This window comes from Chanodichthys erythropterus, chromosome 7, assembly GCF_024489055.1.
Source record: "Chanodichthys erythropterus isolate Z2021 chromosome 7, ASM2448905v1, whole genome shotgun sequence".
NCBI lineage: Eukaryota > Metazoa > Chordata > Actinopteri > Cypriniformes > Xenocyprididae > Chanodichthys > Chanodichthys erythropterus.
In genome coordinates, this window is record NC_090227.1 from 14,812,868 (window position 1) to 14,826,111 (window position 13,244).

Here is a 13,244-nt window from a genome sequence, read left to right on the forward strand (position 1 = left end):
ACCCATTTTATTTGTTTGCTGTACTCCATATCATTAGAATCCATATGTTTGTAAGGAACAGATCCAAATTCAGTCCTTTATCCATCAATCTTCATCTTCATTCTCAGCAGCGACCGTCACAGTCAAAGCTCGCGCTTGTTATAATTTAAATTTGAAAGTAGCGCCACCCTCGATAAGCGTTACGACACGGTTTACGGCACTGATATCAAACGCTCATTGGCTCTCACCTGCTTCGTCACAGATTGCGACATGCAGTGTTTCAGTGGATTGACATTTTGAATGAGTGCGCGCCTTCATGTAGAGAAGCCGGATGCATCATATTCTGCTCGATAAAAAAAAATATGATTTACCGCCAGAGGACTGCGACTGCAACTCATCATCATTTGAACTTCTTTTGGTATGACATTTTCGCAATAAATAAATTGTTGTGATTACGCTTGTTTGTCTGTCATTCTTTTATTTAAAACAGTAGTTTTAATGTTTATGGGTAACTTGGGTTTAAAGGTAGGTGTAGGATTAGCGGCTCAAAATATTGTTTTAATGTTATATTTTTACAAAAATTGTAATATTCCTACACATTTCTGTCCATTATGTATAAAATGGGTAGGCTTATGTAGCGGAGTAAAGTTAGTTTTGTTTTGGATATTCGTCGCACATTCAGCAATAAACGGCAATAACTCCAAAACGACACGCTCCCCCAAAATCTAAACGGTATTATCGTTAAAAGGGCAAAGCTAGTAATGTTTCACAAGCTTTCTTTTCATTATTTTTGCTCGATCTAACGAGCAATGACCCGCCAAAGCCGTCGCAATGTGAGTTACGGCAAGAAGACTCGCTCTTGGCTGAGCTGTAAGTTGGGGACCGTGGGGAAAGTGCAAGTTTTCTTCGTTTTTTGCTATAACTCGGTGAGTGGTGTTTTTCTAATAGCTCTTTTGTTAAAAGTCCTATAAACATGAGACCAGTGTCATTCAGTAAAAGGGGACAGGGGACAACTTTCACAACCTCTTTTTTACCCCTACTGGTGGAAAAGGGAACTGCATGTCCAAAATTAACTTTCTTTTTGTAATAGCTTTGTCCACCGGGGAGACAGAGACATCAAACCAGTGTCATTCAGTAGAGGGGGACAGGGGACAACTTTCACAACCTCTTTTTTACCCCTACTGGTGGAAAAGGAAATTGCATGTTCAAAATTAACTTTCTTTTTGTAATAGCTTTGTCCACCGGGGAGACAGAGACATCAAACTAGTGTCATTCAGTAGAGGAGGACAGGGGACAACTTTCACAACCTGTTTTTTACCCCTACTGGTGGAAAAGGGAACTGCAACTCAAAATTAACTTTCTTTTTGTAATAGCTTTGTCTATCAGAGAGACAGAGACATCAAACCAGTGTCATTCAGTAAAAGGGGACAGGGGACAACTTTCACAACCTCTTTTTTACCCCTACTGGTGGAAAAGGGAACTGCATGTCTAATATTAACATTCTTTTTGTAATAGCTTTGTCCATCAGAGAGACAGAGACATCAAACCAGTGTCATTCAGTAGAGGGGGACAGGGGACAACTTTCACAACATTTATTTTTTACCCCTACTGGTGGAAAATGAAATTGCATGTTCAAAATTAACTTTCTTTTTGTAATAGCTTTGTCCACCGGGGAGACAGAGACATCAAACTAGTGTCATTCAGTAGAGGGGGACAGGGGACAACTTTCACAACCTCTTTTTTACCCCTACTGGTGGAAAAGGGAACTGCAACTCAAAATTAACTTTCTTTTTGTAATAGCTTTGTCCCTCAGTGAGACAGAGACATCAAACCAGTGTCATTCAGTAGAGGGGGACAGGGGACAACTTTCACAACCTCTTTTCGTACCCCTACTGGTGAAAAAGGGAGCTTTAGTACCTTGATTTGTGATAGTTGTTCTGAATATTTGTTGGATTGTCACCATTGTTCATACGCTGAATCTTGATGTCTGTGTCTACATCATCTTGTCCAAAGAATTTCTAAATATAATTTATTAATAATAATAATAATAATAAATAACAATCAGAAAAAAAATAATAATTTAAAAAGTCAAGGGTCAAGAGCCTAAGTAAAGCAAATGCTCACTTCCATAACAGTGACTTTAAAACTTTATTATTATTAAAACAACAACAACAACAACAAAAACATCAACATCTTAACCTCATTTAATTCTTAAGAAGTTTTATATTAAAGAAAGTCAGTCTGGTTTGTAATAAGTAAAGATGCTGACATCTAGAGAGATCTGTTAGTGTTTTTGTTTTTTTTTAACTTAAAATTAGGAGATGAATTAGGATATTTTATTTTGTTTTTTAACTTAAAATTAGGAGATGAATTAGGATATTTTATTTAGTTTTTTAACTTAAAATTAGGAGATGAATTAGGATATTTTACCTTAATTGTATAGTTTTTGTTTGGCAAATGCTTCTGCCAGTCACTGAGTGTTTCTTTTTTAATGATGTTTAACTGTTATTTTCATTAATGGTAAATGTTTGGCACACTTTGCTGCCATGTATTTTACTATTTTTTTTTTTTTTACATTTATTTTTTACAGTATACATTACCAAGCAGTGATATATTATATATTTATAATCCAGTTAGATAGTAAGGATTTAAATTAACCACCACTGTAAATACTACATGGTATTCTGAACCTACATTTCAGGATGTATTTTCATATTTGTACTGGTATAGTTTTAAGTGAAAGGATGCCCAATGCTATTTTTGAAAGGACAATATAGACAGAAAGTGTATATTTATTATCATAAAAATGACAAATGCTTTATGCATACCATTGATTAATACATATATTTTAACTAAATGTGAAACAGTCACTATTGTGCATTGAGTTTAACTTTCACTACTTGTAGGCTAATGAGTGAAGATACATTTGACAAATACTATGTCACTACTATTGTAATGAGATGTAAGGGTATAAATTTAATTTTCCTAAATGTTTTCAGGTTATCGAAAGCTACATCCAAACCTTGTTAAATTCCAAAGGTTATGGAAAGTACATCTTTTTATTCAACCACTTCTCTGCCGGTGTTGTTGTGTTTGGGGAGAGATCTGCCATGTCCAGGCACAGTTTCCGAAAGGTCAGACTTTACGGTTGTTCTTCTGTGCAAAATGAAAAGGTCAAAAGGACAAGTACAATAATATAATATAATATTTCAACTCGTTTGAAGGTCAACTTTGAAAAATATGACGCCATAATCGGATTTATGCAAGTAAACAAGAACCACTGGAAATTTCTGGTGTGTAAAACCATTGTTAAACCATAGTTCATTACTTATGTATATGAAAAACTAACCAAACTATATGTTTTAACAGTACCTCAATAGGACATCACAGAAGGTTTTAGTGGTGGATCCCCAAGGGTTAGATGAAGCTAAAGAATCCGAACTTGCTGCCGAAAGATTCAGGTATTGTATTATATTATTCCCTTTTTTAAATTATCATACAATACATTATCATATGAACTAATATAACTAAATTTGATAATATACAATTCTCACGTGTAGAACATACTTCAAAATGCGGCAAATACTGTATGGTAAGACGGACTGGGTGGATGTGGCATGGACACATGGTGTGTTGAAGCACACCATTCAAAAAGACAGTTGTAGCTGTGGTGTTTATGTCATGCAGGTAGCTATACAATTTAGAACCTTAGAACACTAATTTTTGCATAACCTCAAATGTGTAATATTTAAATTTCTTATTCTTTAATGGCTAATGTATTTTGCAAGTTTGTTTAATGATATTTATGTTACCCAACAGATGGCTAAGGAGGTAGTGGAGTCATTTCCAGAGACACCATCTAAAATCAGGATACCTTCTAGCCAGCATATCCTATCTGAGCTGCGTAAGGAGATGGCAGTAACCATCCTAGAAGCATCAGGTATGTATTTTAAGCACACATTAATGAGAATCATGCACAAATCTTTCAGTATGAGTGCTCTTTCACTACATATATGGGCATGAAAAGCCAAGCCTCCTACAAAATGATCTAAAGTCAACAAATCATTTGCAAAATATAGTTAATTCATATTTTATATATTTCATTATGTACATTATTAATATATTAAGATAAGGCTATATACTGTACAATTAGTGATTTAATTCCTTGTTACTGTAATTAACAAGATTACTTTAATTAATTACATTTAATTAATTAGCTCATATGTGAACAGTTAGATGTTTTTTTATGCTTTGTTAACAACTTATTAACCGCAAAATGTTAGCACTTTGGATTAGGTTAGGGTAGGTCCTTTTCATATTTCTGGGGTTCTCAAAAGTGGAAGTATTCATAGTTGGGTTAACTTTTATAGCGGTGAATGAGAGACTTTCATGACTAAACCACTAACTAAGCTCATATTAAATGTCAAGATTTATTTTTATTTTTTTGTTCAAATGTATTAACCATAATAAATTGTCATAATTTTCCATGACCTAATGTAAAGTGAAAAATATTTACTTATTTAGATGTTTACAAGGAATAAAAAGCATTATCTTAGTCTTTACATATGACCTAATTATAAAATTTTGATTTATACCCTGACAATGAGTGAAGAACTCACTATATATTAATCTATTAATACATTAACAGTTAAGAGAATACAATATACAAACCAGGAGTTAATTATTTAATTTGCAATTGATTTGTAAGCACTTGATTAGTTTATATACTTAGTATTTTTTGTCAGCATTTTTTTTTTTTTTTTTTTTCACAGGGCCAGAGTACAAAACAAAGTTGCTAATTACAGCTTATCACAGTTTTCTTAAATATACACCTTCATTGGACCATAATGTAAGAATATTTATAGTCTTGTAATCAGAGGCCATTTCAGTTTTAGGTTCTTACTGGCTGAAATTTTATTTTTAATGTTATTAAATTATTTTAATATTAATTAATTTTTTTAAAATATATCTATCTATCAAAAAATTAGAGCATTTAAAATAGAACACTGATTTGTGAGAATGTAATTACAGTGTTCAACCCCAAGGATCATTGCTCCTTTTGTGGACAAGAGTCTCCTGCTGGACGTGTGGGTCTGAACACATGGGTTTGTGTCCTTTATTATGAAACAATTCTTATTAGATAAGCTATTTGACATAGATCTTATGTGTTAAACTATTACATCTACTTATATAATTAGTATGCAGATAATTAAATAATTAGTATGGAGTCAACCTTGAAATGACATTAAAGCAAATGTTCTGTAGTACTTTGTATTAAGTAAATAAAGATCATATATTTTCATTATTTCAATTTCCCCCACCAGATTCAGTGCAGCAGCTGTGCAAGATGGTACCACGCAGTCTGTGTCAACATTACCAAAAAAGGTGTACGAAAACTAAAAAGAGCACTGTGGTTGTGTGCTTTCTGTAAGTAAACACTACTAAATCCTTTGAGACAAAAGATGTAAAAAGATATTGTTTAATTTTGTATGGTTTTCATTTTATGTTGAATGTTTGCATAAACACGAGTTCTGTCAAAATGGCTGTTGTCCTGACAATTTTTGGGGTGAGGTCTGGGAACCTATTAACAGCATTCATATTTTTATGTGCTGTTCCATATTCAACCAGTAGGGTCAAGTCAAGTCTCCTTTATTTATGTTTCATTTTTTTACAGTACAGATTGTTTAAAGCCAGCTTTACAGTATTAACAGCAAAAATCTGCATTATGTAAATTTTGACATTGTAAGGATATAAATAAGGTATAATCTGTACATGCAGTTCCATTTTTCACTAGTAGGGGTAAAAAAAGAGGTTGTGAAAGTTGTCTACTGTCCCCCTGTACTGAATGACACTGGTTTGATGTCTCTGTCTCTCTGATGAACAAAGCTATTACAAAAAGAATGTTAATATTAGACATGCAGTTCCCTTTTCCACCAGTAGGGGTAAAAAAAGAGGTTGTGAAAGTTGTCCCCTGTCCCCCTTTACTGAATAACACTGGTTTGATGTCTCTATCTCACTGATAAACAAAGCTATTACAAAAAGAAAGTTAATTTTGGACATGCAGTTCCCTTTTCCACCAGTAGGGGTAAAAAAGAGGTTGTGAAAGTTGTCCCCTGTCCCCCTCTACTGAATGAAACTAGTTTGATGTCTCTGTCTCCCCGGTGGACAAAGCTATTACAAAAAGAAAGTTAATTTTGGACATGCAGTTCCCTTTTCCACCAGTAGGAGTAAAAAATAAATGTTGTGAAAGTTGTCCCCTGTCCCCCTTTACTGAATAACACTGGTTTGATGTCTCTGTCTCTCTGATGGACAAAGCTATTACAAAAAGAAAGTTAATTTTGAGTTGCAGTTCCCTTTTCCACCAGTAGGGGTAAAAAAGAGGTTGTGAAAGTTGTCCCCTGTCCCCCTCTACTGAATGAAACTAGTTTGATGTCTCTGTCTCCCCGGTGGACAAAGCTATTACAAAAAGAAAGTTAATTTTGAACATGCAATTTCCTTTTCCACCAGTAGGGGTAAAAAAGAGGTTGTGAAAGTTGTCCCCTGTCCCCTTTTACTGAATGACACTGGTTTGATGTCTCTGTCTCTCTGATGGACAAAGCTATTACAAAAAGAAAGTTAATTTTGGACATGCAGTTTCCTTTTCCACCAGTAGGGGTAAAAAAGAGGTTGTGAAAGTTGTCCCCTGTCCCCTTTTACTGAATGACACTGGTCTCATGTTTATAGGACTTTTAACAAAAGAGCTATTAGAAAAACACCACTCACCGAGTTATAGCAAAAAACGAAGAAAACTTGCACTTTCCCCACGGTCCCCAACTTACAGCTCAGCCAAGAGCGAGTCTTCTCGCCGTAACTCACATTGCAACGGCTTTGGCGGGTCATTGCTCGTTAGATCGAGCAAAAATAATGAAAAGAAAGCTTGTGAAACATTACTAGCTTTGCCCTTTTAACGATAATACCGTTTAGATTTTGGGGGGGCGTGTCGTTTTGGAGTTATTGCCGTTTATTGCTGAATGTGTGACGAATATCCAAAACAAAACTAACTTTACTCCGCTGGTTTAGGTTCAGGATGGGGTGGGGTTTAGGGATCTTACGTTTATCTACAAAACGATAAAAGGGAAATTATACACATATCTTTATGACATAGAGATTCGTAAATATTTAAAAAAATTTGGCTGTAAAAACGTATTTTTACTTTTTAGTGCAAATGTCAATATTGCACGTTTTAGCACCTTTCTAAACGTACAAAAATGTATGTTTTGTGTCTTTGAAAGTTAATTACTATGCTCTTACCAGGTGTAACTTACACATTTACTAACTGGTATATTCACTAATACGTGAATAGTATGTGGAAATAGGACTATAAAATAAAGTGCACCCTTGTACATAAGCATTACATAGGAATTACCAGCTCTTTAACCTTTGTAATAATAAGCTTAAGCATATTAACACAATTAGTAAGTACAGTAATGTGTCTTACAAGTTACCGTAAATAAGTGCCTGTTATTTACCAACACTTGTCTGTAAGTACAAAATATTTACCATGTACATACCATTAGTACAGTAATGTGTCTTACAAGTTACCATAAACAAGTGCCTGTTAATATTAACCCACACTTGTCCATAAGTACAACATAGTTACTGTGTATGTACCATTAGTAAGTACAGTAATGTGTCTGTTAGTTACCATATACAGACACTGTAAGTAAGTGCCTGTTATTACCCACACTAGTCTGTAAGTACTACATAGTTACTGTGTATATACCATTAGTAAGTACAGTAATGTGTCTTACAAGTTACCATAAATAAGTGCCTGTTATTTACCAACACTTGTCTGTAAGTACAAAATATTTACCATCTACATACCATTAGTAAGTACAGTGATGTGTCTGTTAGTTATCATATATGGACACTGTAAGTAAGTGCCTGTTATTACCCAAAACCTGTCTATAGGTACAAAGTAGTTACCATGTATGTACCATTGGAAAGTACAGCATTGTTTCTTATTAGTTTCCATCTACATACATGTCATGTAAGTACCATGTGTTACCACTCTTTTACCTGTATGTACAACATAATTACTATACATGTACCATGAAAGTACACGTACTGTAAAATAAAGTGCTACTGAAAGATCTACTACCTGCAGTTGATTTTGATATTCTAGGTATTATCAACTGGCCTGAATTCTGAGATTGCAATAGACGTGAATGACTATAATGTGTTAAGAGCTCGCTCAGGTACTGGAGAGCTAAACCATTTAGTGTTTGTAAGTAATTAGCAAGATGTTAAAATCTTTATGTTGTTTAACAATATGTTTAACAGTATGTTTTATCATACTCTGCACGTAAGGCAGCTACTCCAAACAGTGTCATCTTTCACACAAACACAATGTTGTGTCACCCTTAGTAGTAGACAAATCAGAATCCAATAGCAACCACAGACTCACACAGCATTTACTGAAGACAGCATTTACTGAACAACTTGTGTGTGTGCTTAAGATGTCCCAGTGTGTGTACTTAAGTGTGTACTGAGCAACACCGACCTCCAGAGTTAAACATAGCAACAGTATTAGAGCTCCATTAGAGCTTGTCTGTCTAACATTCAACTTTCTAACTTTCTGCCAATGCCTGCTGAGAGAGAGAGAGAGAGAGAGAGAGAGACAATGAGTGCTTGGACAAAGATGGTCCAATATAAACACATGGATGGCTGGAAAATGTCAGAATGACACTGCATGCAAATATATCTCCATGGACGTAAATGTGTGTGTGTGTAGTTATGAATGAAATTTGGTGCATTTCTGATGAATAGTATATATTATTATATATTCTCAAAGTAAGACTGTGTTAGTCAACAGATTTACATTTTTTTTTTTTATAGTCATACTGCGGTGAGCAGTGAGAGTCACACTAACACACACTGTGCACATTTCTGCTGTCTGTGCATGCCATCATGACCGCGCCGGATGGAACTCTTGCCCCAGCACAGCGACTGCGCTCCTTCCTGTGTCCAGAAATAGGCAATGGAGACACAGTGTGAGTTACAGTTTCCTGTCTCTGGTACTAAAAACAGTGATGATGGAGCTCTCATTCATCAGGTCACAGCAAACAAAGCCTCCTCCAAACACTTGATGTTGGCAGGAGAGCCAGTAAATCAATACACATACAGTACATGCTCACTTACTGAGGTGCAAGTCCAAGGCCACAAGGGGGCACAAGGTTCAAATGATCGAATTACTTTTTTGCTGTACTGATGTAAGCAATCCACTTGCTTAGGATAGAGTATGTCAGATATTTAATTCATAATGAGAATGTCTAAACATCTGACACATATTAAAGCTTAAAGACCCTGTTCTATACCCTACCCTAACCACTGTCCAATGTAGGATGGCAGGAATGCTTGAGTCTACCGTAGGCAGAGAAACACCCTAGATGGATGACTTGTCCATTACAAAACTGAAATCAAAATCAAAATTGACAAAATAAACTTTAGCATATATTTATATCAGAAAGTGTTTAGTGCTTTTCTCTTATTGAGGCAGTTTTGACTGTGAAATTGAAATGTATGTGATTGCAAAAATTGCAAAATGAAAAAAGCTATTTATTTTCTTGTCTAATGCTTTAAAAAAACAAAACAAAACAAAAAAACACTGTTTTGGTGCTGTGTAAATGTTTAGATGTGGTTGGTAACACAATTCATTTCACATTTATTTGTATAGCGCATTTCACAATAGATATCTTTTCAAAGCAGCTTTACAGAAAATGCATGTCTGCATTACAATTTAGAGTGATCTGTAATGATGCCGTTTTCAATGATTGTGCATCACTCTACTGGAAATGAACATGAACAGAGTTCATGAAGATCTGAGTTGAGGCTTCAAAGCTTGTATCAAAAAAACTAAACATCTCAGAATGAAGCACTGTACCGGAGGTTGATTCGTTTTACCATAACCATGTGATCAGTGATGTCCGAAGCTTCGTTTCCCGCAACCACGTGACAGCTTTGTAATCTGATTCAAAAATAGCGTGAACGCCTTGTGCAGGTAAATTGGTAGTAAACTGAGACTGAAACTATGGAGGACCAAATTACTCAAAATGAAATAATTAAACAAATAATGAATTCAATAAGACAACAATTAAATGTACCAGTTTATTCTGAAATAATTAAATAATTATTTGTATAAACATTTTTTTTTATAATTAAATGTGCTTTTTCAAAAAGCCGCTTTTCATAATAATATATGAATAATAATTTATGAATGATGCCTATTTGTCGAATCATGTATTTCCAAAGCATGATTTTCCCAAAGATTCTTTTCATATTAATTAGAGGAAATTTCACAAATGCCAATTAACAGGCAGTGGGCAGTGCTTGGCACTAATTGGTTTAAAGTTTGAGAGTGGGCAGACATGACAAATCGATCTTTGTGTGGTTGGTGTTTGGAGTGTGTGTGTGTGGTTGTTGGAAGTTGCTTATACAATATCAGATATAAATATCAATAATGATTGTAGAAAAAAAAAAAAAAAAAAACACATTACGATGTCCAGAAATTAATTTCAGTAGTACACTGTGTTACAACACAGAAGGGACAGAGATTGACTTGAACAGGTATATGAGCTTTATTGAAAACCAGTATGAGCTGTGGCAGAAGTGCAGGTGAGTAAACAGTGCAGTAGAGTGGTTTCTTGAGATGAATGGATGGTAACAGAGTTCTTTGTGGTTAACAGGTACCGGAGACTTTGAGCTGGAGACGCTGGAGACACTGAAGGTTGGGAGCACTCACACGGAGAGAAGAGAACACATGAGGAGATTCTTGGAAGCAGTTAAGTAGATTGCAGGGAGTCCTTATGGTAAGCATACAGGTAATGTTAATGCAAACGAGACCGGACATCGAGTGGTGTGTGTGAGTGCTCTATATGCTGACTGTGATGAGGTGCTGATGAGGAGCAGGTGCCGTATTCTGTATTCTGTGCCGTATTCAGTATTCTGGTGATTGGGTGCGCTGTGATTGGTGAGCGGTGGAGCCTGATGTGTCTGTGACACACTGAGTTTAATCTATCGACATAACTTATGTTTAATGTGATTTAATTCTTACTACTATAATATAGCCTACTATTGTTAGTCCTGAGATTCTTCTCATTATTGAATAAATACATAGATCCACAATTAGCCTTCTTGTATAGTCTGGTGTTTTTTTCCCCAAAGTCTTTAAAATCAAGATTCATCCAATCAATGATTGTCTTTGCAATGGCGCTAAGCAATAGACTGACGCGTGAGCTTGTCTGTGTGAAGACTGTGCACGATTTCAAAAACAACACATTCCTGCGCCCAATTGCCCATTATTTAACATAAATGAACGTCAACTAAATATGTTTCATTTGCATTAGGTATTCGTACAGTGAGAGGTTTCAAAAAAGTGATAGGTAGGGACAATATCGACCCTGGCAAAATGTGGTGGGGACATGTCCTACCCGCAAATTACGTCTATTAGGGATGTGCATCTCCATAACTAGGGCAGATGCAATTTGCATCTCGATGCATAGCCAATGATATGATACATTAAAGATACATATGAAGCAGCTACCGATGTGATGCGATACAATTCACCCCAATTATGATGCGATGTGATACAATTTTGATTCGATTCAACACAATGCGATACGATGCAATGAAAAAAATATGCTATGCAATTCAATATGTAAGTGTTACGGTTGCTGGTGTAGAGATGAGGCAGATACGGATTTCCACAATAACATGAATTACTTTAATAAACCAAAGGCAGGGAACACCAAAACACAAACATAACACAACAGAGAACGGACAAGGAGTGAAGGGAGTGAGTCCATATAAATAGGGAGTGCAGATGATCAGGTCCAGGTGAAGATGATCTGTGATGATGGGGAGATAACGAGGGAAGTGAGTGCAGGTGTGGAAACAGGAGGATGCTGGGAAATGGAGTCCAGGGAACAAGGGATCTGTGACATTACTGTGGGCACCCTGGAGACCTCATGCCGGTGCAGGGAGAGGAGTGGACTGGAGTGGAGGTCTCCAGGGCGGGTCCATGAACCATGGCTGGTGAGCTGCAGCGGGCTGCCATGGAGGGTGAGGTGCAGCGGGCTGCCATGGAGGGTCCAGTGCTTCAGGCGAAGCCATAATGCCGTCGAGCCCAGACGGCACTGAAGGTCCAATGGGAGATGGCGGAACCAGTGGCTCTGCCGACCGAAGCGCAGGCGGGGCTCCAGAAGGCCGCAGTAGAAACAGGACGACAAACAACAAAGGGACCACAGGAGGGAGTGAAGAGGCCAACAGAAACCGAGGGATGGAGGGACAGAGCGGAGACGGCAGGCTGATGAGGGACCAATGTGAGACCGGAGGAAGGATGGAGACTGGTGAGACTGGTGGACTGATGGGCCATAGTGGAAACGAGGGAGGTTGGAGCCAAGGTGGAGGTAATCGACCAGAGGACCGAGGTGGAGCCCTGGTCAAGGAGGCTTGAGATGGAGGTGAAGTGGCTGGAGCAGAGGGCTCGGCGGCGGCTGGAGCAGAGGGCTTGGCGGAGACTGGAGAAATTGGCTCGGTGGAGACTGGAGAAATTGGCTCGGCGGAGACTGGAGAAATTGGCTCGGCGGAGACTGGAGAAACTGGTTCAGTCTGTAGGGAAAACACCCTAGGAAGTAAAATTAGCTCAAATGAAATATTTAGGGAATTATAAAGAGTTGTTTAGATTACGACCGAGCAACTGATTCGTCCAGCGTTCATTTGCTCGAGCCGTAATAAGCTCCTGTAACGGATATAAATATCCAACAATCGTGAAAACACTGATTAGAGCACGGTAACTTGATCACAGTTTAAGACATTAAATCATAAAGCACATAATACAAGACACTTTCCTTTTAAAATCTACAAGAGATTTTATTTATTCTAACACAAACTAATTAGGCTAGTGACAATGCCCCCAAATTTTTGAGATACCCCTACCGGAGGTAGAACTAAACCCAACAATGTTTTTCCTCATCTCTAAGGTGTCCCATATATGAAATGGATTCTTGCCTATAAATATTTTACTGCTAAGATTGTTAAATTAACAGATATTGTTATACACCCCAAAACCAAAAAAGGACTAAAATATAGCCTGTCCATATGGGAATTAAGGCATATAAACTAGTGCAGATCAATCACACAAGCTCTGAGAGCTTTGAAACTTGACATGATTGTAGTCAGGTAGTTGATTTAACTTCTAGAAAAGACTGGATGTGAATAACTTGATG

General features: G+C 36.8%; 1 protein-coding gene across 3 annotated transcripts; it reads left to right on the forward strand.

The window, feature by feature from the left end:
- The first annotated feature begins 1,786 nt into the window (after positions 1 to 1,786).
- On the forward strand, positions 1,787 to 6,354 carry LOC137022632 (uncharacterized). Of its 3 annotated transcripts, XM_067389045.1 has the most exons (8): positions 1,787 to 3,113; positions 3,204 to 3,272; positions 3,349 to 3,440; positions 3,540 to 3,666; positions 3,799 to 3,919; positions 4,752 to 4,828; positions 5,011 to 5,084; positions 5,304 to 6,354. In XM_067389045.1, the coding sequence occupies exons 1-7, from the start codon at positions 3,090 to 3,092 to the stop codon at positions 5,074 to 5,076; spliced, it is 576 nt and encodes a 191-aa protein (XP_067245146.1). In that variant the 5' UTR covers positions 1,787 to 3,089; the 3' UTR covers positions 5,077 to 5,084; positions 5,304 to 6,354. The 3 variants fall into 3 exon arrangements, with proteins under 3 accessions (XP_067245146.1, XP_067245145.1, XP_067245147.1); XM_067389044.1 differs by lacking the exon at positions 4,752 to 4,828; XM_067389046.1 differs by lacking the exons at positions 3,204 to 3,272; positions 4,752 to 4,828.
- Positions 6,355 to 13,244: the final 6,890 nt, after the last annotated feature.